The sequence below is a fragment of a genome, unplaced genomic scaffold, assembly GCF_019419815.1.
Source record: "Pyrus x bretschneideri cultivar Hongxiangsu unplaced genomic scaffold, Pyrus_bretschneideri_v1 Contig89, whole genome shotgun sequence".
NCBI classification, from domain to species: Eukaryota; Viridiplantae; Streptophyta; class Magnoliopsida; order Rosales; family Rosaceae; genus Pyrus; species Pyrus x bretschneideri.
This window is the reverse complement of record NW_025999830.1, coordinates 1,287,330-1,314,019: the sequence shown is the minus strand read 5'-3', so window position 1 is coordinate 1,314,019 and position 26,690 is coordinate 1,287,330. Positions and strand designations below refer to the sequence as shown.

The window sequence follows — 26,690 nt, the reverse complement described above, 5'->3', positions numbered from 1 at the left end:
TCGTTGTTTAATTTCAATTTTAGACATGGTAGGTGATTCTTGGACTAGATTTATGGTAGATATAACTCAGGAAAGTTTCCCAGTTTTTTGGCGAGGAATCTAGCGACTTCGAGCTGTTTTCCAGCCAGCCCTAGCCCCGGTCGAGGAATCCAATGGTATATTTTGATTCCTTATTCTCCGAGCTTCAATTTGATATATGGAAGGCTATTTTTAGTTAAGTATTTGGGTTGGTCAGAGTCCGATCACCATTTTCTCAGAATCCAGCGGTTGCAGTGGCAACCCGCCCGAGAAGAAGAAAAAAAAAATGGACCTTAGGCCTAAATCCTAAGCCCAATCGATGTGCCGGGCTGGAGTTCGGTCACCATTTTCTCAAAATCCAGCGGTTGCAGTGGCAACCCGCCGAAGAAAAAGAAGGGAAAAAAAATGGACCTTAGGCCCAAATCCTAAGCCCAATCGATGTGTCAGCCCAGCCCGGTTCCAATTGGGCCAGAATATTCTCTGGAATGTTCTTACAATATTCTTTGGAATATTCTTAGAATATTCCTTGTGTTGTCTTTTTCAAAATTTCTCGGAAACCCTCCTAGGCTAATTTTGGTAGTCTGAATCCGGTTTTGACATCCATTTAGTGAAATTCCAAAGTTTTAACATAGTTTACCACCGGAATGTCTCGATTGATTTTTAGGATTGACCGTTGACTTTTTGTTGACTATTTACAAAAACTACCTAAGACCCTTCTTAGCGTATTTCGACACGCTAATTTCGAATCCGCCATTTGTTTCTCCAAATTCAAACGTTTTAATTGAGTTTTACTAATGTGTCTCAATATTATGCTTAGGTGCAATTATTATTGGAGACTCCGACTATCCTAGTTCGAACGGCTGCGACCTCGCAAGTAACTGTGAGTGGGTTATTTCTTTCATATAGTGTGTGTGTGTGTGTGTATATATATATTGGTTAGTTTCCACATATATACTTAATGAATTTTCTAAGTGATTGCCATAATTAAATTAACATTTATAAGAAATGCCTTATTGTTGGAAAATTATGAAATAATCCTACGGAATGCACAAGTAAACTTACTATAAGGGGATGCCATAATTATATTTATGTTCATGAATAATGTGACATCGACTAGAATTATCGAATCATTATAGCATGATTATATTTGTGTTATTTGCTCATCGTTGCTGCACCGGTGTTAGTACTAGCCCGGGCCAGGGTCATGCTTCACATATATGTTCATATCACACCGCACGCTCACCTTGGATCCATTGTAGGTGCCAGTCCTGTCATACAGGTTGCAATAGGCAACTCCGACTCTTATTTGATGCGCCTAGCGCCAGTCTTCACGTGATTGTAGTACTAGAGCGTATATTATGATTACACCAAGTCTTGATCATGTCAAATTACCCCTTCATGAACTCATGTGTTAGCGCATGTCGATAAGCACTCGATGTGATATGTTTATTTATGCGAGAATATGTGATTACAGACATAATGTGCTTACTTACAAAATATTGTGCCGTATCGAATTCCTGAGATTTTGCAGGCTACGGTAAGTAATTTCCTACTATACGTAGTATGTATATTTTTGAAAACTATATTTGTTTTACGGCCAGGGGTTATTACATTTTCGAAAAGGTTTTTTGTTTTTTTTTTTTTTTTTTACAAAGCTTTATTTTCAGGCCCACTCACCCTTGTTTTTCGCCCTTCCAGGTTTTAGTGCTGAGCATCCGTGTCGACGAGTATTCTTGGTAAATCTCAGTGAAAGTGGCTACCTTTGGTGGTATAATTCTTATCTTACCTTACTGTACTTTATTTATGCTTTGACATCACATGTGAAATGGGTTCATTTCTGCTCATAAGTGTGCTCTTAAAATTCAGCACCTTTAGGTTTAAATCTATTCACTTATTTCACTACAATTTATAGCTTCGTCACCTTCTAGGTGTCAGCCAACACAGCTCAATTTGGAGTCCAAGTGGATATTCCGGGTCGGGGTGTGTCATTTGTGTAATTTACTCTTGTTATTTTAATTTAGGGTATTGTTAAGGAGACTAAAATTCTAAACCAAATTTATAAATCAATTGATGTGGAAGTTGATAATTAGATTATTACTTAAAGTGTTGATTAACGTGTTTATTTCCTCTTGATGACACATCATTTGGTTTGCAAATTTGGTTTAAAAAATTTGATCTTCCTAGCATTATCCTTCAATTTATAGTCATCGGATCAAAATAAGTGAAAAGATTCGAAGGACAAAACTAACAGGCCATTAATACTACGGTCTAGTGATATTTCTCTTAACTTGTAAGTGAGAAGTCTTAGGTTCGATTCTCAGTAAAGACGAATTTGAACCATATTATTGCTAACTCATTGTGAGGCTTAGCTCACTCCCCCAACTCTTCAAAAATAAAAATAAAAAAAACTAACAGAGACTGTGTAGATAGTACCACCTTTTAATATCAGTTTTGTCTAGCTAACCACTATGTTAGGATATCAAGAATGACAAATTCGTAATTAATTTGTCCTTTCACCATCTACTGAACTGTAAATATATTGTTGTATATTCACGGACCGTTTAGTTTTGATCATGTACTTTCAGTTGTTCTAATTTAATCACTGTAGTTTAGCAAACAATGCAAAGAAAAAAAGTAGGTCTACCCAAAATCACATTTCTCTTTTGCACATAGATAAAACTTGAATTTCCTCCCCTTGTCATCAGATAAAATTCCTCCATTTTCTTTCTGTGCAGTTTATTCCTTCACCAATCCATTAGCATAACTGATAAACAAGACAATCTTAACTATATTAAAGTTTTGGGAATAAATGAAATTTCCATCTACGGTGTACATGTATGCGGACTGCACTAGTACCTACCTTCAGACTTCGGTATCTTCATATCAAAATACAAACTTTGTATACACTCATCAACACATCTATGTACAATTAAACGGAAGCAAGACAAACATTTAAGCAATTTGATCACCGCATAGTTATCACTTACAACATCCCTTGTCAGGGATAGAAGTTTTGACAATGATTAACCATAGTACAATCTAATATACTTAGAAGAAAATTTACAAATATCAATATAGAATTATGTTACTATAACATGACATTATAAAGCATGCAGTAGTTGCACTGGTCAGTAGCATATGAGTATATACATGAAGGCCCACTATCGGAAATGTAGATTCACCTACTATTTTGAATACCAAATCAGGAGAGGTTTTTTTTTTTTTTTTTGGTCGATGGGAATTTTTTTGGTCGATGAGAAAGGGGGTCATCGCATGTGTTAGGCAGGAAGAGAAGGAGGATGAGGAGGAAAACAAGTTTGAAAAGTTGGCTGCCATTGACCCCAAGCAGAAGCTAGAGGCCGGCGACAGGAATAAAGATGGAGTTTAGGGTTTCCTCTGAAGCGCCTCGTACACGTAATATAGTTTCTAAATATTTGACTTCGGAAAATAAAAAATCAGGAGAGTTTTCAATGTTGAAGAAATAGTAACCTTTTATGGCTATAATGATCTCAAATAGTCCAACAAATCATTCTTTTCTTTCTCAACAAACTGTTGCATTTGAAGACTAGCACTTTTCCTCTTGACTTCATTGAGTTCCTTCAAGAAAGTGAAAAAGTAACATGAGAATAAAGTATAGACATGCACAAACAAATAAGAGTTTACTAGGGTTCATATACGCACTCATGCGCGTTTTTTTGAATCACGGCGTGCTACATGCTACTTACACGTTTTAAATGTATTTATATGCGTAAAATTGATAAAGGAAAAATCAAATATTTGAAGTAAATGAATAATCTTTGATTATGCTAGAAGAAACCCCTCATAAACCAATTAAAGCAGCTGAATCCACATAATAAAATCGGTTCTCTATTGAATTTATATTAAGAATAGAGAAAAATAATATTTAATAAACAACTTATTGAATCACATTATCGTTAACCCATTGTGAGGCTAAGCCCACCCCCTTCCCCTTAGCATAGGTAATATATTTTGTTAAAAAAAACAAAAAGAACAGTCATTTGACAACTAATTTAATCACATTATTATCCACATGCGAAAGACCCTTTTTTATAACTGGCATTACACACCTCTTAAGATGTTTTGAACGTATTTAAAAAATAGAGAAAATAATATTTAGTGAACAACTGATTGAATCATATTATTGCTAACCTATTGTGAGATACTAATTATTTAAAAAAAAAAACTGTACAAAAAAAATAATAATTATTAAAAAAAACATAGTTAAAATGACGAAAATACCCCCCACATTTGATGCATTATTTTGGGTTGCTTCTGAAGTTTTTGGTTTAAGGGGCATTTTCGTCTAATTCCATTTGGTGAAGCTTGTGACACCAAAAAATTCTATTCATTGGGCCTAGAAGAAAACCCTTATAAACCAATTAAAGCAGCTGAATCTACATAATAAAATCGGTCTCTATTGTATTTATATTAAGAATAGAGAAAATAATATTTAATAAACAACATATTGAATCACATTATTGCTAACCTATTATAAGGCTAAGCCCACATCATCCCTCTTAGTGTAGATAATATCGTTTGTTCAAAAAAAAAAAAACAATCATTTGACAACTAATTTAATCACATTATTATCTGCGTGCGAAAGACCTTTTTTATAACTGACATTACACGTCTCTTAAGATGTTTTGAACATATTTAAAAATAGGGAAAATATGAACAACTGATTGAATCACATTATTGTTAGCTTATTGTGAGGTACTAATTATTTAAAAAAAAACCTTGTACAAAAAAATATATTAAAAAAACATTGTTAAAATGATGAAAATACCCCTGCCATATTTGATGCATTATTTTGGATTGCTTTTGAAGTTTTTGTTTGAGGAGCGTTTTAGTCCAATTCTTTTTTATGAAGATTGTGACACCAAAAAATACTATTCATTGGGCCATTGGCTTTATATATACATTTGATGCATTATTTTAAATTGTTTTTGAAGTTTTTTGTTTGAGGGACATTTTTGTCCATTTATTTTTATGAAGCTTGTGACACAAAAAAAAACTATTTATTAGGCCGTTGACTTTATATATAAAGATGAGAAAAATGGAGAAAATCTCTAACAATGCTAATGTAAACTCAACTTGGAAATAAGAAAAGAAGCTCAAAACATTTTTGTTTCCGATAACTGCAAGGACAAAACTCTAATTAAAAGATTAAAGATTTTTGTTTCCGGTAATGAATAAGAACTTTTTGGTTCTGTCGTACAGACAAGGGACTGACATGAAGGCAACATAATGAATTTTCATGTTAATCAAACCCAAACTCTTTCCTTCACCACGTTGTATTTTGTCATCTTTAATGGAGATGGTTAAATGTCCAAAAGCAAATAAATGGTTTGATTTGTCAAAAAACTAATCTCTAACCGATGACTTAATTATAATTTTGTGGAGCCCACCAGAGCATTATTTGATTAAAGAGACATTAGACTGGTCAAATGTAGTCCTCGACTTAGCCCTTTCTTGAGGGTCAGCTCCTCAATTACAATAATTGATTCAAATTCAATAGCTAGATTTAAAAACATCAAATGGTAGTTTAATTAAACCAAGCAATAAATTTAAAGTATAAACTAAAACTAATAAATTATTGAGGGGATATGTTTAGCCCATTCAGTTAGAGATGATATATGAATACTAAAGTTGAGTAAGTTGTGGTGGAAACCCATACAATGCTTGGTTTTGGGCCTAATCAAGTAACGACATTCATGGCAGTCTACACCTGCAACCCAATCAAACACTTTTCCAAATTCATCAAGGCCCAGCCCACTTAGTACACGGCAAACACACCGCAAGCACAAAATAGGAGAGAGAGAGAGAGAGAGAGAGAGAGAGCGCGAGCGCGCAACGGTGGCCCAGATTTATAGACGGCTGTGTTTAGTGGGGAACCGTTTCTTTTCCCTCGGCGGCGTGAGCAACTGTCGGGTCCGCGCACAACCACACAACACAGATCCAATTCCCTTCCCATCTCAACCTCCTCCCTCCCCCTTTCTCTCCTCCCTCTCTCTCTCTGCAGTGGGGGGAAACCACTAGATTCACCAGGTAACTTTTTAGCTTAATTTACTTTTTTACTTTAATTATTATTTTTTGAAAAATTAGGTTTCTGAGAAAATAGCTTCATGCTTTAGGTCTTGTTGTTGTTCTTCTTCTCCAATTTTGGTTATTGTTGGAGAAGTTGCCTGAACTCACTGAGTTTCGGTGGGGGAAGAATTGAGCCCAGCTGCGGATAAGTTGAAGCAGTTTTGTTTTCGTTATTTTCTCGGCGTTTCTTGGCAACCAAACAGAGGTTGAGGTAGAAAGAAACATTTATTTATTTTTATTCTCTAATAAATAGTTGTTCTCTAACAATGTTGTCGTTAGATTAGAACCTGTCTCTTAACTGTTAAATTGGATATAGGCAAGATGCATTTAGTATGTACACACTCGGCGAGTTTTGTGGTGCCGAATAAGATCACTCTAGAAAATTTTAGGACAATGGATCAGAGGCTACGATAGTCTAGGTTGCGTAATCTTTACTGCAAATACAAGAGTTTTTCGAGTTTCAGTGGAATCCTTGTTCTCATGATCTGTGTGGATGGTGTTGCATCGCGTAGCTAGTTTATGTTCCGCCCAACTCTCTCTTCACTGCTTATTTCCTGTTACTTTCTGCCTTGTACTCCCCCATTCATACATACTTAAGTACTATTTTTTTCACTGGTATGTTACGGGAACCCCATGTCTAATTCAACCTTTTGTCAAGAGGATGAGAAACATCTTTATCTTGTTCTCTTTTCGCCCTCTATTAATGAGGGTGGGGTGGTATGCTTGGTGTCCAAATGGCAATCTTATAATCTTTTACTCTTGCTTGCAGGCGTCTGGTTTCATTCAATGCAACAGCATCGAGAGTCTTTGTATGGTTGGAAATCGTATTTGCATTGTCATTTTTGTGTGAGGCGTATTGTATGTTAAAGATTTTTTATTTGTTAAATATGATCGGGTAGCAGAGTAGAAAGAGGTGTTGGTCAGTTATTATCCTGATTAGATATTTGAATAGCATTGCTACGCCGAGTCCTTGGAAAAATAAAACCAATTTCTTCACAGGGTATCAAACAGACAGAGTTACTGATACTTATCCGTGGATATTCTTACCATCTTAATATGGCTGATGCTACACAACTGGATATTCCTCCAGAACGTGATAGCAGTCATGCAACAAAATGCCAAGAAGAAGGTACATCAGGACAGATGCATGAAATTGGTTCTGAAAGTCATTGTAGTGAACCAACAAAACAAAACATTGGCTGCGCCATTGTTCATAATGAGCTACGGGAAATCTGCAATGCCGGTGGACAGTCACAGTCATTATCTGAAAATGTGACTGAGAATTCTCATCTTGAACAATTGGGACAGCCTTCTGAAGATGTGAGCAAGTGTAGTCAAAGCGGAGCTGAAAATGTTTTTACAACACAGAGATCTCATTCCAGTTCGGGATACAAACAAGATGAATCATTACAAACCATAACTGCAGTGTCTCCCTGTACCGTGAAGGGCCAACTGCGATCATTTTCTGAAAATGTGAGCCAGAATTCTCTTATTGATCAAATGGAAATGCCTTGTGAAGATCTGAGTGTGAACAGCCCGACCAATAAAACTTCGTGCTTTGAACAAAGGCCGTTGGAACAGGAAAGTTATTGTGCTTTTGGAACTTCATCTGGTGAACTAGCTGAAGAAAAGCATCCTTCTGCTTCAGATCATGTACAAAATGATCAAGTATCCATTTGTGGTAGCAATGAACAATTGCAGTCATCTAGTGAAAATGTGAACATGACTTCTCTTAACGAACAAGCAGGATTGTCTCCTGAAGATCTGTCAAAGACTTGTCAGACTGGCAAAGTTTCATGCTCTAACCAGATTACATTACAGGTGATCAATGAATTTGCGTGTGGAAGTGTATATAGCGAATCAGAAACACAAAAAGATCAGCTTGACTCTCTACCTGCTCATAATAATGAAGTTACAACTACTGAAGCAGCACCCAGCTCTATTTTGTTTGAACAATCGAGGCCTTGTATTGAAGCTGTGACCCAGGATCCCCCTACTGGACATTTGGAACTACCCGTTGAAGGCGCAAGCAAGAGTCCTCCTAATGATAAAGAAATGGAACCACTTCCAGAGGATGTGACCCAAAATTTTAGTCTTGAAAAGACAGAAACACCATCTAAGAATGGACCCAAGGATAAGCAAAAACCAAAATCAAGAAAGAAGAAATATATGTCAAAATCTTCCCTTGGCAGTGACAGAGTTCTGCGCTCGAAGACAGGGGAGAAGCCTAGACATCCTAGATTAAGTAATAATGCAACTCTTGAATCAAGTAATAGTGTTGCAAATGTAAGTAATGTTGAACATAAAAGAAGGAAGAAGAGAAAGCAGAGACAACGGAATAGAGTCATAGATGATGAATTTTCAAGAGTCAGGAAACATCTGAGATATTTGCTGAACCGGATAAGCTATGAAAAATCTCTGATTGATGCTTACTCCGGTGAAGGTTGGAAAGGATCCAGGTGCATAAGTTCTCCTATATCGTTTTCTTTATGAAGAGAGTCATTTGTAATTTTGATGTCTAGTTGGTTTCTTTATTTCTCAGATGCTAGAGGATTTAGATATTTGTGTTTCAGAAAAATCTGTTTTTTAATACCTGAGGTCTTGTGGTATGGCTTTTTTGTTGTCGGCAATTTGGTCATGTTTAATTTTCTACTTTTTATGGTGAGTAATATCTTTGGCTTTGGCTTCTGAGTTCTGACTGCTTTTGTAATTTTGCAGCCTAGAAAAACTGAAGCCAGTGAAGGAGCTTCAAAGAGCGACTTTTGAGATACTTCGACGCAAGTTGAAGATAAGAGATCTATTTCAACGTCTTGATTCGCTATGTTCTGAAGGAATGTTTCCAGAATCTTTATTTGATTCCGAAGGACAGATTGACAGTGAGGATGTAGGAGAATTCTTCAATTTTAAGTTGTTCCACTTGTTAAGAAAATTATATTTCTCTTCTTTGTCGTGATTTATCGTCTGGTTTACTTTTCCTCTGGCATGAGTCGCATGACAATACTGTTACATTTTTCTATTTGTGCTTTTTACGTATTGGTTCTGATTCTGATTTTTTCTGTTTCGCACATAAAGTGTAACTGTATTTTAAAATTTATATCATTGGGCAGATATTCTGTGCAAAATGCGGATCCAAAGACGTTTCTCTTCAGAATGATATTATACTCTGTGATGGTGCTTGTGACCGTGGGTTCCACCAGTTCTGTTTAGAACCACCACTATTAAGTGAAGACAGTAATGGCCAAGCACTCCCTTGTTTTTTGTTACTTATTATGCTTAGTTGCTAAATTATTCATTTGGCAGTTCCACCTGACGACGAGGGTTGGCTATGCCCTGGATGTGACTGCAAAGTTGATTGCTTTGATTTGCTTAATGACTCTCAAGGAACAAATCTTTCTGTCACTGACAGCTGGGAGGTCAATGCCAAAAGCTGTTAAGCTTTCTTTTTTGTATTTTGTTTTTTTGTTTTTTTTTTTGTGCTTAGACACTCTGATCTCTTATCACACTCCTATTTCATGTGCAGAAGGTATTTCCTGAAGCGGCTGCCGCAGCATCAGGACATAATCAGGATCACACCCATGGACTTCCATCAGATGATTCTGATGATAATGATTATGACCCTGATGGTCCAGAAACAGATGATGAAGTTCAGGGAGAAGAATCAAGCTCTGATGAATCTGAATATGCATCTGCGTCTGATGGACTTGAGACTCCAAAAAATAATGACGAGCAGTACTTAGGACTTCCTTCTGATGATTCAGAAGATGATGACTATAATCCTGATGCACCTGAAGTCATTGAGGATGATAAGAAGGAAAGTTCAAGTTCTGATTTTACATCTGACTCTGAGGATCTGGGAGCTGCTCTTGACGACAATAATATGTCTGCTGAAGATGTTGAAGGTCCCAAGTCAACGTCATTGGACGAAAGTGGGCCTCTTAGAGGCTCCAGCAAACAAAGTTCTAGATGTGGGCAAAAGACACAACCTTTAAAAGATGAGTTATTATCTTTATTAGAGTCGGGTCCTGGCCAAGGTGGTGCAGCTCCTGTTTCTGGGAAAAGGCACATAGAAAGGTTGGACTACAAAAAGCTGCATGATGTGAGTGTCTTTTCCAAGTGCATCTTGATTCTATGATCATACCACCTTCACTTGTTGCCTTCTATAATATCGTAGTATGGTATTTATTTCTACTCCACAAGTTTCCCAGTATGCTTGGTTAGTTTGAATTGGAGAATACGATCTTTACTCCATTAGACGTAGTAATAATTGATACTTTAGGCCTCACAACTTTGATTGTTAAAACTGTGTCCTTTCAAGCATTCAGGGTTACTTTTCTTCCCGTCTAACTTTAAGATTTGGTTGTGGTGTAGTCGGTGTTGCGACCTACACATGTGAATCTGAAAATTTAGACTCCTGTAATAATGACTGGTAGTGTTCAGTGCTTTAAAATCCATGGCCCTTTACCTTAAAAAGTTAAATAATAAGTGACTGAAATCTATTATGCAGTATGAATAGGTTATAAATTTTAACTCCCGTCTCTGTGTATCATTCCCTTGTTGGTAATGTTTGTACTGTGCTTGTTATCAGTAGTTCAGTACTGTATATCGTAGTTCTACTATGTTTCTCTTTTATTCTAGTTTTATTTCAGTCACTAGTTTGCTTATGTTTGCTCTATTTACCATGAATTCTAAAGGAGACGTATGGAAATGTTCCTACTGATTCAAGTGATGATGAAGAGTGGAATGATTTTGCTGCACCGAGGAAAAGGAAGAAAGGTACTGGACAAGCTCCTATGGTGTCACCAAATGGAGACTTGTCAAACATTAACAATGGAGTGATCACAAACGATATAAAACATGATCTAGATGAGAATGAGAATACTCCTAAAAGGACTCCTCACGGAAATAAAAATACTCCTAAGAGAGCTCGTCGAAAGTCAAAGGTTGAAGATACAATTAATTTGTCGAACAAATCACGTAACGGCTCTACTCAGTCCGCTTCTACTAGTGAGAAAGGTGGATCGTCAAGATCAACATATCGAAAACTTGGGGAAGCTGTAACTCAGGTATTATGGTCCAAGTTTTTTCTAACTCTTTCTAGCATATGAAGTTGAAACTTGTCCTTATTTTCCCCTTTCTTATATTATAACATCTTATCCTTGGTTCCGTTAGTCTAGTTTTTTTTTCCTATGTAAGTAAGCTGTCACAATTGTTTGTGCAACTCTTATGTGTTTGGAGAGTCCGGTTGTATGGTTAACCAAAATTATCATTAACCTCGTCGGTTGATATGCTTCCATGTTGATGGATCAACAGATTCAACACATTAATCTATAATGTTATCAACCTGATGATAAGACAAAAAAAATCCAAGCTCTAGATGGCGATTCTCCACCTTAAAGGAATAAAGCATTTAGAGAACGAGTTCAAAAATTGATAAAACGCAGCCTGTAAAAGATGGGTCCTTATGGTACTGGACCCCCGGGGGGGGGGGGGGGCAATGGTCGATCGGTCAATCTTTCATCTGCATGCAGTTAGCTCCTATTTGAAATTTTTGTGTAAGAACTCAAATGTAGCAAAACTTAAAAGTTTAAACCTAAACTCTAGGTGAGATACCTGTGTCAGTCAATTGAGAGTAAAGAAAACACTGTTGGTCGACCAGCCTCGGGAGCCAGGCAACTGGCAAATGCGTCTGAATGAAAGATTGGACGTAAATTTCAGGATGTACTACAAATTGTGTTAAGTTGATCTTATCAGGTTTAATCTTGTCGAAATGTGTAGTCTAGATTGACAATCAAACAACATAAAATGGTATCTTGCAAGAGAAAATTACCCTATTCTATGATTTCGAAGCTCTCTTTCTCTCTCTCTCTCTCTCTCTCTCTTTTTCTTTGTGAAGAAATGAATATCATAAAGGTTATTTATTTATTATTTATTTGCCAAAATCATAGAGGTTATTTGAAACGATTGTTAACTGTTATTTCAGCGACTATCCAAATCGTTCAAGGAAAACCACTATCCAGACCGATCTATGAAGGAAAGTCTGGCCCAAGAACTAGGAATAATGGCTAAGCAGGTCTGACTGTTTTCTTGGCATCAGTATTACAAGTTCCCTTAATTTTATAAATGTGTTAACATGATATCATAATTTCTTTAACCTGGTCTATTATTGCAGGTAAGCAAATGGTTTGAAAACGCTCGCCACTTTTTGAAAGTGAGTGTGGATAAGAGTGCTGCAGGAAATGGCACGCCCTTGCCTCAAACAAATGGAAAACAACTTGAACAAGATGGTACAACTTTTGGAGCTCAAAACAAGGAGTTACCCAGGACAGATGATCCTATGACAGGTTCCTGCAGCGGGGATGTGAAAGATAGTGAATTGGTGACTCCGAAAAGCAGTAAACGAAAGGCTATTACTCCAAACAATAGAAAGAGGGAGCGTAAATCAGATGATCTTGATCCAGAAAACGAGACACCTGAAACTAATAGAAAGGGTACCCGACTTATGACTAGACGAAGGAAATCGATTGCTTGATTCAAATTTTGGTCTTGTAGGAGAATAATTTTAACCATTTACGCCTTGCAAGAGAGATCTCTTGTGTGGCGAGAAAATCTGGCAAAATCCTGAAGGATAATCCAAGAAGTTGGCCAATTTTTTATGTACCTTGGTGATGAGCTTGGGTTGTTTCCTGTTTCGGGTGAGTCAGAAGAAATTGCTCCCCTATACTTATGTATAATGAGTTTGTGAATTTTAATTACTGAATTGTTGTTCTTGCTATGAAACAGCTCCCGTGGAATTTTTGTTTTCCTTTCCTATAACATGAAGGACTCTATTTCAATGAAAAATGACGAGGTGCTTAAGTTTGGATCGGTTGAGTTTGAGCCTGGCTTGTTTGTGGAAAGAGCTCAAGGTTATGCTTTGCTTTGCTTGGCTTGGCTGGACTCGTGTTACGGAGTTTAGTACAAATTCGCCCTTACTCCTTTGTTTAGCTTTTAGTAATGTGCTGTAGTCAATTACTTGATTAAACTTGGTCCTTGTTGGCATTGATATAAAAATTCCCGCCTTATGCAACCTAGGCGCTAGCTGGCAGGCTACTGCCCCAATTAGTCCCTAGGCGTTTGATAATTAAAAAAGTGCGCTTAAACCTGCTTAGGCGTCCACCTAGTCCGTCTAAATCCGTTTAGATTGCGACTCTCATTGAAACAGAAAATTGAAAACTTTCATTTCGCATTTTAATTTTTCAACAAAATGTAAGCCACTTATTGAATACTTAGATGAACACTATATATGCTTGTTCCTCATGTTTTTAAAAACTCATTTGGTATTTATAAATTTGGAACTTGTGCTTATGGACTTTAATCATTGGTCCGGACTCCTCCTTGAGGACAATTAATTGTGTGTGCACAACTGTAATCACTTGCTTGTTGGATAGTCTGGAAAATGCTCAATGGAAGACATACCCCATTTTGTCTCGGATAATGGATATCAGTTATTCATTACCCCTTGCACCTGGTCTTGGGTATGAAGATCGGGGAATCAAGCGGCGGATTTTGTTGCTTCGTTTCAGTCTACAGAGATGAGCGACTCTGTTTAGGTTGAAAGACCCTAATCTTCGTTCGTAGGAATCTTGAATAAAGATGGACTACCTTGTCCTCCGTAGTTTGTTTCTAGCTCATGGGGGAGGGTTGACGCTGGTGCCATGTTTGGCGGCGTCTTTGGGCGTCCTCATTTTTTTTCACTGTATTTGCCGTCTCCTATTGGCTTTCCTTTCTTCCTGGTTAATCTATCCAGCTTTGTCAAAACAAAAAACAAAAGATTAAAAAAAAAAAGAAAAGGAAAGAAAAGAAATCGACGCTGTACAGAGCGGGAAACAACGATTTTCGAAATGGAAAAATACCGCCATTCCATTCCTTTGTCTTCCCAAAAGCTTGATAAACCTGCAGCCACATCATCGTCCAATCGCTGCTTTCAGGAAAGCAAAACCAGACCCTCTCAGTATTTCTCAATCATGGACGACACCGTCAGCACCAACCGCTCCTCTAATAAGCGACCCTCCTCCACCTCTCCGTCCCTGCAGATTGCCGCTCCCAAGAGGCGAGTTGTCCTGGGCGAACTCACCAACTCGCCGATTCAGAACTCGGATCGGAAGAAACCCATGAGGAAGAATAACATGATGAAGAAAGAAATGGAGGTTCAATAGACGGAGATTGTTGCGAGCTCTGTCGATCAAACCAAGTCTGAATGCTCGTCTTCTATATATCAGCATCTTCACTCCTTGGAGGTATATCATTTGGAACTTTTGGGTTTCTGATTTAATTTATGCTTGATGGTATTACTCTTCCAGTAAATATTTGAAATTTGATGTTTGGGTTTGTGGCTTTTGATTTGCATAATGTTCTGAGAGTTGGGTTTTTGTTGTTATTTGGATCTGGAGTTATGAAATCTAATCCCCATTATTAAGATTGGGTTTTTTGTTGAAGATATGATAGGTTTACAGTTTTTTTGGGATGTGGTGGGTTGAAGCTTTTATTTTTGCTTGTATTTTTGATCTGTGATTTTCCTTTTTGTGAGTTCTTCACCTTGTTTGGCTACCATCATGAATGAAATAAACATGTTGGAATAATGGTAGGCTAGTCAATTTTCTTGTTCAAAGTTAGGCAAGTTAGGTTAGTCAAGCAAGATAGGTAAGTTAGGCAAAATTAGGCTTATGTTCTTTTTCTTCCCTATATATATGTTTCATCTTGTAATTGTTTCATTAAGCAAATATACAAAACCATCTTCAATACTTCTCTCTCATGGCTTAAACCCTAGAACCCACGAAACCCTAGCAGGTTCATATTTTATCATGGTATCAGAGCACCGTTTCTGGTGACTCTGAATACCCCACCTATCTTCAACGCTTCCGCACCACAACCAACAACATCGTCATCATGAGTGATTCAGGAACCAACACAAAACCATTAGAGATGGCTACTGATCTCTCGAACCCGTTTTTATTACACCCCTCTGATCAACCTGGGAACATCTTGGTCTCCAAAACCTTTCAAGGAGACAACTACAACACATGGAGCCGTGCTATGCGCATGAGTCTAAGTGCTAAGAACAAGCTAGGTTTGGTCGATGGAACCATTGACCCACTTGCTGAAATAGATAAACAATTTGCATTGTGGCAACGATGCAATGACATGGTTCTCGCATGGATCCTGAATTCTGTACATGAAGACATTGCAAGCAGTGTTTCCTACTACACTTCAGCAGCAGATGTGTGGGCTGACTTGCGTGATCGTTTCTCTCAAGGGAACGATTCACGTGTTTACCAAATTAAGAGAGAAATTGTTGAGCACAGACAGGAGCAACAATCGATCTCAGTCTACTACACCAAACTAAAGGCATTGTGGGATGAATTGACGTCCTATCATGAGCCCTCAACATGCACTTGTGGGGGTTTGAAGAAGATCAATGAACGTGATGAAAAGGAAAGAGTGATGCAGTTTCTCATGGGATTAAACGAGTCCTATGCCACAGTACGTGGGCAAATCTTGTTGATGCAGCCACTTTCTGACACTCGGAAAGCATACTCTCTTGTTTTACAACAAGAGAAACAAGTGGAGGTATCTCTCACTCGTCATAACAACAGTTTGCATGCGATGCATTTGACAAGCCATAGGGAATCTGTTGCACAACGAGGTAACTCCTCTATTAAATGCTCATATTGTGATAAAAAATATCATACCGTAGATCGGTGTTTCTATCTCAATGGCTTTCCACCGGGGCACAAATACCATGGCAAAAAGATGATTCCTCCTAACAAGAAGAAACCTGCGGCTAATCAAATAAAGACTGGCAGTGAAGTCGCCCCAGTCACGGATCAGCACCATCATGAAACCAACGGTGACAGCCCCAAGTTCACTCCTGAAGAGTACAACCAAATCATGGCCATGCTCAAGAAAAACAACTTGGATGGTAATCCTCACCATTTTGCAAACGCCATAGGTACTCTTACACCTCTGTCTAAAATGTCAGGAGCCTTACCACAGAAAAACCTATATTGGATCATTGATAGTGGGGCAACGGATCATATATCTCCTTCACCTCACTTGCTTCACAAGAAATCTATGTGTGATTATGTACAAATGCCGAATGGGGGAAAAGCCATTATAGAATCTGTTGGTTCCGTCCAAGCAACTCCTCTTCTTAAACTTGATGATGTGTTACATGTTCCAAATTTTCAAGTTTATTTGTTATCCGTTAGCAAACTCACTGAGTCTCTACAATGCATAGTGATTTTCTTTCATACTTTTTGTGTGATACAGGACATGGCTACGAGGAGGACGATTGGCCTGGGCAAGCGATATAATGGGCTCTATTACTTGTCGTCAACACAAAATCCTAATTTAGCTCACAATGTCAACCGTCATTCAAACCTTTGGCACCGATGGTTAGGACATCGCTCCACCGGTCCCTTACAACTTTTGACCAAGCAAGTTCCAACTATTATGTTTGATTCTAGCCATTTGTGTGACATTTGTCCCCTTGCTAAACAAACTCGTTTGTCTTTTCCGTCAAGCTTTATTTCATCTCAAGCACCTTTTGATTTAATACATTGTGATATTTGGGGACCCCATCGAGTCAATTCTCATTCGGAGGCTAGATATTTTTTGACTATTGTTGATGATTATTCACGATTTACTTGGATCCATCTTATGCGTTTAAAATCTGAAACACAAGGGTTGTTACGTTCTTTTATTGCTTGGGTTCAAACACAATTCAATCGCATGATCAAGACGATTAGGGCAGATAATGGGGCTGAATTCATTTCTTTACGTTCTTTTTTTGATAGCAAGGGTATTGTGTTTCACACTTCTTGTCCTTCTACTCCCCAACAAAATGGGGTTGTTGAAAGAAAACATCGCCATCTTTTAAATGTTGGGCGAGCACTTCGTTTTCAAGCCAATTTACCTTTAATTTTTTGGGGGGAAAGTGTTCAAACGGCATGTTATTTAATCAATCGCTTACCAACACCACTCCTCCATCACAAAACCCCATTTGAGCTTTTACATTGTACACCTCCAGATTTTCATCACTTGCGTGTGTTTGGTTGCTTATGCTATGTCACAAATCTCACTCCCACACACAAGTTTGATCAACGTGCTCGGAAATGCATATTTGTTGGATATCCTCTTGGTCAAAAGGGGTACCGTGTTTATGATCTCACTACCCACAAATTCTCCACCTCCCGTGATGTGATCTTTCATGAGGACACCTTTCCCTTTGCTTCCCAACCCCCAGATCACCAACCTGACAGTGTTGTTCTCCCCCTTCCCCTTGATACTACCATCGACTCACCTGCCCCTACCACCACTACCATCCCCCTTCCATCCCACGGCACACCACACGACCCACCATAAGTCACACCCCCTATCCATGCCACCAACCCTTCCTCGGACCCTCTCATCACCGAGCCTGCTCCCTCCCCTCTTCCCCTTGCCATTCGCCACTCCAACCGTCCTCCAAAACCCTCTGTACGACTTCAGGGCTATCATTTATATCATGTACACTCTCTTGCTCCCAGTGCCACCTCCTCTTCCATGTCAGGTACACGTTACCCTTTATCTCACTATGTTTCTTATGCTCATCTTTCTTCTTCACACCGTTCTTTTGCTTGTGCTATTTCCAACATTGTTGAACCCACTACCTTTGAGCAAGCTAATAGTGATCCTGCATGGCAAGCCGCCATGCAAGCTGAACTCCTAGCCTTGGAACAAAATCAGACTTGGACTCTCACTCGTCTCCCTCCCGGGCATCGAGCTATTGCTTGCAAATGGGTTTACAAGGTCAAGTATCATTCAGATGGGTTTGTCGAGCGTTATAAAGCTCGCCTTGTTGCCAAGGGTTTTACACAACGTGAAGGTATCGATTACAAAGAGACTTTCGCCCCAGTTGCCAAACTTATTACCATCCGATGTCTTTTGGCCGTAGCTTCTGTTCGTCATTGGTCTCTCCACCAAATGGATGTTCAAAATGCCTTCCTCCATGGAGATCTTGGGGAAGAAGTCTATATGCAACTGCCTCCTGGTCTTCGTCGTCAGGGGGAGCACAATGTATGCTGACTCAACAAGTCACTTTACGGGCTTAAACAAGCCTCTCGAAGCTGGTTTCACAAATTTTCCACTGCTATACACCAAGCTGGGTATCAACAATCCAAGGCCGATTATTCCTTGTTCACCAAGGTACGTGATCACTCATTCACAGCTATACTAATCTACGTCGATGACATGATCATCACAGGCAATGATGAAGAGGCCATTCGTGATCTCAAACAGTTTCTTCACACTCAGTTTCGAATCAAGGATCTGGGACCGTTAAAATACTTTCTCGGCGTAGAGGTGGCTAGGTCTTCTCAAGGTATTTCTATCTCACAACGGAAATACACGCTTGACATTCTTGATGAAGCCGGCTTACTGGGTGCCAAACCTGCAAAATTTCCCATGGAAGAAAATTTGAAGTTATCTCCAACGGAAGGGCAAGTTCTTCATGATGCCTCGAAGTATAGGAGACTTGTTGGTAAACTTATTTACCTTACTATCACTAGACCGGAAATTTCATATGCAGTTCATGTACTCAGCCAATACATGCAACAACCAAGAAAACCACATTTAGATGTAGTCCATCGTCTCTTGCGATACTTGAAAGGGGCACCTGGACAAGGACTTCTATTTCCTTCAAAGGGGGACCTAATCTTGGCTGGATATTTTGATGCCGATTGGGCTCAATGTTCAATTACAAGGAGATCTGTCATGGGTTATTGCATATTCCTTGGAGGAGCATTGGTATCTTGGAAGACTAAGAAACAAACCACCGTTTCTCGATCTTCAGCAGAAGCAGAGTATCGTGCCATGGCCTCTGCGACGTGTGAGCTTACATGGATGAAATACTTGTTGGCTGACTTACGAGTTGATCATCATGTGCCAGCAAAACTGCATTGTGACAATCAAGCGGCTCTTCATATAGCAGCCAATCCCGTGTTCCACGAGCGTACCAAACACATAGAAATCGATTGCCATGTTGTTCGTGAACGTATTCAATCAGGGGTTATCACGACAGCCTACGTTCGTACTGGAGCACAGTTGGCTGATATATTTACCAAGCCGCTTGGACAAGGGATGTTTCACTCATTACTTGGCAAGATGGGTGTGATTGACATTCACATTCCACCTTGTGGGGGAGTATTAAGCAATTAAAATGCATGAAATAAACATGTTTGAATAATGGTAGGCTAGTCAATTTTCTTGTTCAAAGTTAGGCAAGTTAGGTTAGTCAAGCAAGATAGGTAAGTTAGGCAAAATTAGGCTTATGTTCTTTTTCTTCCCTATATATATGTTTCATCTTGTAATTGTTTCATTAAGCAAATATACAAAACCATCTTGAATACTTCTCTCTCATTGCTTAATGAAACAATTACAAGATGAAACATATATATAGGGAAGAAAAAGAACATAAGCCTAATTTTGCCTAACTTACCTATCTTGCTTGACTAACCTAACTTGCCTAACTTTGAACAAGAAAAAGAACATATTATTCAAACATGTTTATTTCATGCATTTTAATTGCTTAATACTCCCCCTCAAATGGGGTTTTGTGATGGAGGAGTGGTGTTGGTAAGCGATTGATTAAATAACATGCCGTTTGAACACTTTCCCCCCAAAAAATTAAAGGTAAATTGGCTTGAAAACGAAGTGCTCGCCCAACATTTAAAAGATGGTGATGTTTTCTTTCAACGACCCCATTTTGTTGGGGAGTAGAAGGACAAGAAGTGTGAAACACAATACCCTTGCTATAAAAAAAAGAACGTAAAGAAATGAATTCAGCCCCATTATCTGCCCTAATCGTCTTGATCATGCGATTGAATTGTGTTTGAACCCAAGCAATAAAAGAACGTAACAACCCTTGTGTTTCAGATTTTAAACGCATAAAATGGATCCAAGTAAATCGTGAATAATCATCAACAATAGTCAAAAAATATCTAGCCCCCGAATGAGAATTGACTCGATGGGGTCCCCAAATATCACAATGTATTAAATCAAAAGGTGATTGAGATGAAATAAAGCTTGACGGAAAAGACAAACGAGTTTGTTTAGCAAGGGGACAAATGTCACACAAATGGCTAGAATCAAACATAATAGTTGGAACTTGCTTGGTCAAAAGTTGTAAGGGACCGGTGGAGGGATGTCCTAACCGTCGGTGCCAAAGGTTTGAATGACGGTTGACATTGTGAGCTAAATTAGGATTTTGTGTTGACGACAAGTAATAGAGCCCATTATATCGCTTGCCCAGGCCAATCGTCCTCCTCGTAGCCATGTCTTGTATCACACAAAAAGTAGGAAAGAAAATCACTATGCATTGTAGAGACTCAGTGAGTTTGCTAACGGATAACAAATAAACTTAAAAATTTGGAACATGTAACACATCATCAAGTTTAAGAAGAGGAGTTGCTTGGACGGAACCAACAGATTCTATAATGGCTTTTCCCCCATTCGGCATTTGTACATAATCACACATAGATTTCTTGTGAAGGAAGTGAGGTGAAGGAGATATATGATCCGTTGCCCCACTATCAATGATCCAATATAGGTTTTTCTGTGGTAAGGCTCCTGACATTTTAGACAGAGGTGTAAGAGTACCTGTGGCGTTTGCAAAATGGTGAGGATTACCATCCAAGTTGTTTTTCTTGAGCATGGCCATGATTTGGTTGTACTCTTCAGGAGTGAACTTGGGGCTGTCACCGTTGGTTTCATGATGGTGCTGATCCGTGACTGTGGCGACTTCACTGCCAGTCTTTATTTGATTAGCCGCAGGTTTCTTCTTGTTAGGAGGAATCATCTTTTTGCCATGGTATTTGTGCCCCGGTGGAAAGCCATTGAGATAGAAACACCGATCTACGGTATGATATTTTTGATCACAATATGAGCATTTAATAGAGGAGTTACCTCGTTGTGCAGCAGATTCCCTATGGCTTGTCAAATGCATCGCATGCAAACTGTTGTTATGACGAGTGAGAGATACCTCCACTTGTTTCTCTTGTTGTAAAACAAGAGAGTATGCCTTCCGAGTGTCGGGAAGTGGCTGCATCACCAAGATTTGCCCACGTACTGCGGCATAGGACTCGTTTAATCCCATAAGAAACTGCATCACTCTTTCCTTTTCATCACGTTCATTGATCTTCTTCAAACCCCCACAAGTGCATGTTGAGGGCTCATGATAGGACGTCAATTCATCCCACAATGCCTTTAGTTTGGTGTAGTAGACTGAGATCGATTGTTGCTCCTGTCTGTGCTCAACAATTTCTCTCTTAATTTGGTAAACACGTGAATCGTTCCCTTGAGAGAAACGATCACGCAAGTCAGCCCACACATCTGCTGCTGAAGTGTAGTAGGAAACGCTGCTTGCAATGTCTTCATGTACAGAATTCAGGATCCATGCGAGAACCATGTCATTGCATCGTTGCCACAATGCAAATTGTTTATCTGTTTCAGCAAGTGGGTCAATGGTTCCATCGACCAAACCTAGCTTGTTCTTAGCACTTAGACTGATGCGCATAGCACGGCTCCATCTGTTGTAGTTGTCTCCTTGAAGGGTTTTGGAGACCAAGATGTTCCCAGGTTGATCAGAGGGGTGTAATAAAAACGGGTTCGAGAGATCAGTAGCCATCTCTAATGGTTTTGTGTTGGTTCCTGAATCACTCATGATGACGATGTTGTTGGTTGTGGTGCGGAAGCGTTGAAGATAGGTGGGGTATTCAGAGTCACCAGAAACGGTGCTCTGATACCATGATAAAATATGAACCTGCTAGGGTTTCGTGGGTTCTAGGGTTTAAGCCATGAGAGAGAAGTATTGAAGATGGTTTTGTATATTTGCTTAATGAAACAATTACAAGATGAAACATATATATAGGGAAGAAAAAGAACATAAGCCTAATTTTGCCTAACTTACCTATCTTGCTTGACTAACCTAACTTGCCTAACTTTGAACAAGAAAATTGACTAGCCTACCATTATTCAAACATGTTTATTTCATGCATTTTAATTGCTTAATATTCTGAGAGTTGGGTTTTTGTTGTTATTTGGATCTGGAGTTATGAAATCTAATCCCCATTATTAAGATTGGGTTTTTTGTTGAAGATATGATAGGTTTACAGTTTTTTTGGGATGTGGTGGGTTGAAGCTTTTATTTTTGCTTGTATTTTTGATCTGTGATTTTCCTTTTTGTGAGTTCTTCACCTTGTTTGGCTACCATCATATGTTACGAATTTTGATTTGTTGTTGACATTTGATTTGGGAAATCAGCTTTTGGATTTGATTTCAGATTCACAAAACCAAGTGGCAGTTTTGTTTGGTTTACAGTTACGATTAAAAATAGTTTGGCTTTTCATATCATCCATTTAATTTGTTCAGAAGCTGTTTGTACCCGTTTTTGCACCATCGGCCTGTGTATTTTAGGCAGTTGTATGGAAGAAAAATCAATAGGGTTAATGTGCTATCAACAGAAGCTTAGCTCAAGTAAGATATATGGTTAAGTTGGTGTAAATTTTTACTTTTTCAGTATAACAATGAAACCAACATAATCTCATTTTTTATTTTCTCTCTACCTTCATTTTTGCATCAGCAAACACACTTGTATCTGTAGATAGATAGAATAATGGTATCTAAGTTAATGGTTGACACTGGTAGTGTGTGGTTCAGATGGAGGCGAACAAGAGGCCGTCACCCAGTTACATGGGTAGGGTGCAAAATGATATTTCACCAAACATGCGTGAAATTCTGGTGGATTGGTTGGTGGAGGTTGCAGAGGAATACCAGCTTGCTACAGACACCCTTTATCTCACTGTATCATATCTTCACAGATACCTTTCTTCACATGCTGTGGTGTTTCTTGCATGTTTGTTGCCTCGTACGAACTTGCATACCTTATACTGGCTTTGTTCTAACTTTAAAAGTTGTCTGGAAATTCTTGAAATGGTAACTTGAGTATGGTTTTGTGATGCAGAAAATATGAAGAGATTTGCCATCCACGTGTTGAAGACTTCTGCTATGTAACAGATAATAATTACATGGTGGAAGAGGTGGGCAATTAGAGTGCCCTTGTGTTAGTTGATTTCTATTCGTGAGTTTTTAAAACTTAATGTTGAATTTGTAATTAAAATTTAGATGCTGGAAATGGAGAGGGATGTGGTCAAATTTTTGAACTCTGACACCGGTCCTCCTACAACAAAGAATTTCCTAAGGCAAGAAAATGGTTTGATGTCATTTTGGTCATCTTAGTTATATGTTGTTTTTGCTTCTCTTTTCCTTGCACTGATGTGATTGTGTCATACGACTGTTAACTAATGCATTGGATTTCCAGGCTCTTTACAAGAGTTGCCCTGGAGAACAACAAAGGGCGGCGACCACTTCATACTGTTCTGATGCTGATTTATATACTCTCCCTTGTTTGTCACTGATTCTGTTATTTACTTGCCTTTACAGTCTGCTGGTATGTTCGAATTCTTGAGTTGCTTTCTTTTGGAGCTAAGTTTGTTAGACTACAGCTGTGTCCAGTTCCTACCATCAGTTGTTGCTGCATCAGCTATTTTCCTTTCAAGGTTCACAATCCAACCTAATGTGCATCCTTGGGTAAGAAATAACGGAGTGGATGGAGTGTAGTAATCAACTGAGGTTTGGCATTCCAAAGCCAGTAAAGATAGGTATACAGTTTAAGAAGGTAGTGATAACTTTAAAAGTTATAAACATTAGGCGTAAATTGTACAAAGTTCATGAGTACAGTTAGTGGGGGAAGAGAAATACATCAGAACGCAAGGCGTAGATCTTGTGGAATAGGTTATTAGTGTAAAATTAGAATCTTGTAGCTAGAGGAAGACTGATGATTGGCTATTAGAAATATTTGGAACGAATTTTTGGATCACTAATTAGTTTATATATTTGGCAGAGCTTGGCATTGCAATTGTATTCTGGTTATAGACCATCCGACTTGAAAATGTGTGTCCTTGCGATTCATGACCTGCAGTTGAACAGAAAATCAAGCTCTCTGCAAGCGATAAGAGAAAAGTACATGAGACCAAAGGTAATGCAGTTTTACCTTCTGATAACTACGCATTTTGCGAATTTGGTTATATTATGGATTTAACTTCCAAAGAACTATAGTTTCTTTGCATTTCTGGAACCCTACCCGACTTGTAGGACTTGTAATCGCTGCTTTCCATAAACGTTTAACTGACCATGACGATTCCACTCTTTTCTTTACAGAACAAGAGCGTGGCAAAACTGTCTTTGCTCTCGGAAATTCCTGCAACTTATTTTGAGGCCATCTACCCATGAATATCTCCAAGATCTTGAAGGAGGAAGATGACATTTGATTTGACCTAGTTTTGAAAAATATCATTCGAGTTTTCAACACAACACATTTCCTAGTAAGAGCAAGCTAAAGACAGTGCTTGCACTACACAGTTAGATACAGATTGCAGAGGGGACATTACCTCAGCTCTGGAGATTATACTTTCTTTCTTTTTTTTTTTTTTGGAGAAAAGACAATGTTTGTTCTCTGGACCAAATAATATTTTGTAAATTTCCATGGATGTGAAATAAAGCATACTTTTGTTGAGGCATATCAAGCTATATTTGTTTTTTACTTTTTATCCTATCTCTTCATGCTTTAGGCGTAGGATAAGCAAAGAATAGAAATCGTATCACAACTGAATTTTAGTTTTTTTTTTTTAATATATTTTTTTAATTTTTACAAATAATAGCATGAGTTAAATTGTTAATTGTTTTCATGCTTCAGGTGTGGGATCAGCAAAGAATAGAAATCGTATCACAACTGAATTTTAGTTTTTTTTTTTAATATATTTTTTTAATTTTTACAAATAATAGCATGAGTTAAATTGTTAATTGTTATGGGAATGGGTGATTGGTAGAATTGAATGCATACTAGCGTTTGTAGGTGTCATTATTTTTTTGCTGCTGCGGTAAGCCTCCATCTACACAACTACTACCTCTTAGTTGATCTTACTCTTAATTTTTAGGTATTGGATGTAGACTTGGCATTTGTGTCGTGTTTTCCATGTTTGTGTCATTTTCGTGACATACTCGATATCTTAAAGTGTCGTGTAACACCCGTTAAAGTAAACGAGCAACATGATCTGGCCTGAAATAGACCCGTTAATATTATCCGGTAATATGATCGGACCCATTACGCATTAAGGAAAATATATTTTAAATCAATAAATAATGAAAATGAAACATAATATAACCCCTAAAAAATAAAAACATAATACTAAATTAGTATATGCATACCACGTTGTTACATAAATATTACTTCAAAACATAGAAAGAAAAAAAAACATTTGTCTTTCAAATATTACATACCCCAAAATAAGAGTCTAATGAAAAAATATTAGTACATTTATACAGAATAGCAAATGTTCAAGGATATGCAAAATGAAGAGAGTTTTGTTTCAAGGTTGAGGAGCCTTTGCTCGTTTTGACAATAAAACCCTTCAATTTTCATCAATCACCAAGGGAAATGGTATTAGAACTTTGACTTGATATGTTGTTTTCAAAAGTTATATTAACGATGTTTTCATTAAGGCTGATTAACACTCTCTTCTACATAAACTAAGCATAAAAAACCAAACATTGTAAAGCATTCAAATGTGTTGGCATTTTTAAATTACTTGATTTTTTTTTAATGTGTTTGGTATTTTTATTTTTAATATGTTTTATAATTTTTTAATCTCACTCTTTGCCTATAATGTACTATAAAAATAAATAAATAAAACCTAAAATTTTAAATTTATATAGAATAATTGTGACAACCCGTCCCAAATTTTACGTTTTTATTAATTTTAGAAGCATGAATTTACGAAAATGCCCTAGAGGCAAGGACTTTGACTTCCGTTGATCATCGGTTAGAGTGACGTATGACTTATTTTTTTAGCATATCCTCGTAGTACTTGCCACTACGAACGCATAGGCGAAAGCTGTATGCGAGTCCGAATTATATCGGTATAATTACGGACCTTTGAAGTTGGTTATTTAAAGGTAGTTAAATTATTTGAACTCCCACCTTGTGGGAAGACTAACTAATCAGCCTTAAGTAGAGAAAAAAGGACCAATCAAATTAAAAGGGATGGAGGACCAATGAGAAATCAGAAAAGAAGAACCAAAAAAAAAAAAAAAAAAAAACAAGAAAAGAAGGGGGATTAGTCTTCTCGTGGACCCACAACCACCGTGAGCTCCCATTTTCCAAGGCCGATTCCGGCCAACTCCGGCGGAGATTTTTGACGCCACCACAACCATCTTGAAGCTCTTATTCCCCTCTACAAAGCCCACCCATGAACCACCTTCATTAACCACGGTATGTGGCAGTTTGAGGCCACGAAAGTCGACGAAAATCAATAGTACTCCAACCACCTTTTTCAATTTTTGGGCAAATCGGCAAAGAAATGGCCGATGCCACCACTTGGGTTTTGTAGCACATCATCCCAGGAGAAAATCCCAACCAACCTTGACCCCGT

The 26,690-nt window shown here is 38.1% G+C and overlaps 1 protein-coding gene and 1 pseudogene across 6 annotated transcripts; both read left to right on the top strand.

Annotated features, from left to right (window-relative positions):
• Positions 1-5,850: 5,850 nt before the first annotated feature.
• Positions 5,851-12,988, top strand: LOC125473471 (homeobox protein HOX1A-like). Of its 6 annotated transcripts, XR_007255349.1 has the most exons (11): positions 5,852-6,087; positions 6,896-8,585; positions 8,845-9,010; positions 9,234-9,357; positions 9,427-9,539; positions 9,647-10,222; positions 10,818-11,189; positions 12,107-12,196; positions 12,296-12,614; positions 12,708-12,818; positions 12,907-12,988. XR_007255349.1 is itself a non-coding variant. In XM_048576311.1 (10 exons), the coding sequence occupies exons 2-10, from the start codon at positions 7,183-7,185 to the stop codon at positions 12,746-12,748; spliced, it is 3,204 nt and encodes a 1,067-aa protein (XP_048432268.1). In that variant the 5' UTR covers positions 5,851-6,087; positions 6,896-7,182; the 3' UTR covers positions 12,749-12,988. The 6 variants fall into 6 exon arrangements, 4 of the variants coding, with proteins under 4 accessions (XP_048432268.1, XP_048432267.1, XP_048432266.1 ...); XM_048576311.1 differs by having other exon boundaries at positions 5,851-6,087; positions 12,708-12,988; XR_007255348.1 differs by having other exon boundaries at positions 12,296-12,818.
• A 138-nt stretch (positions 12,989-13,126) lies between these two features.
• Positions 13,127-24,779, top strand: LOC125473472 (annotated as a pseudogene).
• The last annotated feature ends 1,911 nt before the right edge of the window (positions 24,780-26,690 follow it).